This window comes from Buceros rhinoceros, unplaced genomic scaffold, assembly GCF_000710305.1.
Source record: "Buceros rhinoceros silvestris isolate BGI_N320 unplaced genomic scaffold, ASM71030v1 scaffold9424, whole genome shotgun sequence".
Lineage (NCBI taxonomy): Eukaryota > Metazoa > Chordata > Aves > Bucerotiformes > Bucerotidae > Buceros > Buceros rhinoceros.
In genome coordinates, this window is record NW_010407632.1 from 54,039 (window position 1) to 54,806 (window position 768).

The 768-nt window shown below is 44.9% G+C and overlaps 1 protein-coding gene across 1 annotated transcript in view; it reads left to right on the forward strand.

The window, feature by feature from the left end:
• Positions 1-306, forward strand: part of HECTD4 (HECT domain containing E3 ubiquitin protein ligase 4) — a gene marked incomplete at its 3' end in the record, with an annotated part of 43,777 nt that extends 43,471 nt beyond the window's left edge. Inside the window, exon 59 of the mRNA XM_010134547.1 lies at positions 101-306. Within this exon, the coding sequence (XP_010132849.1) occupies positions 101-306 (206 nt within the window). The remainder of the gene's footprint in view (positions 1-100) is intronic.
• Positions 307-768: the final 462 nt, after the last annotated feature.

The following is a 768-nucleotide window of genomic DNA, read 5'->3' on the forward strand; positions in this document are numbered from 1 at the left end:
GCAGGATAAAAACATCACAGCTTTTCATCGTTCTGTGGTCAGGTTGGGATTTTTAGTAGCTAGTTACAGTCTAACCAAACTGCTCTTGCTCTTCTCGTAGTTCATCCCTGTATAAGGCTCCCTGGGCTCGAGTGCTTGTCTACGGGCTTGGGCATAAAGTGAAGAGGAACGGTCAGTTAAACCTGATTGAAGCGGTGTGCTACCCTCGAGACGCCTCTCCAACCAACACAGGCCTGACGCCTCCCCCAACGACCAATCAGTACCCCTCAGTGATCACCCCTACGGACAAGGTCCACATCAAACTAGGTACAAAAAAGTAAAATAAATTAAAATGCCTTTTAAACTGTGTTCTCAGAAGAGAGACAAGCATCTTCATTGCCTCTGTAGGACCTTCCTGCGTTGTCATGCGTCCTACCTTTGGTTATGACAGTGTTTTTGTAGAAGGTGTTAAGAAATGTGCCCTGGCAGAAATACACAATTGTTCTTAACCACAGAAATGCGGGTTATACACGCTAGAAGCATCTGACTGTGATTTTGATAGTTCTGTTAAAGCCATCAGGATCTGCCTGGGGTTTTTTCCTGATTCTTGTGTGCCAGGAGCTCATGCAGCAGAGCTGTTGAATATCTCTGCAGAGTTCAGATTGGTGTTGTTGCTGCTTGAGGTGCTGTGTTTCAGATGGAGATGAATTTTTGATGCTTCTGTAGATGATTATAGGGCCCTTTAACATACAGAGTGATATATATGCAGTGGAGTAACGCATCGGTCAT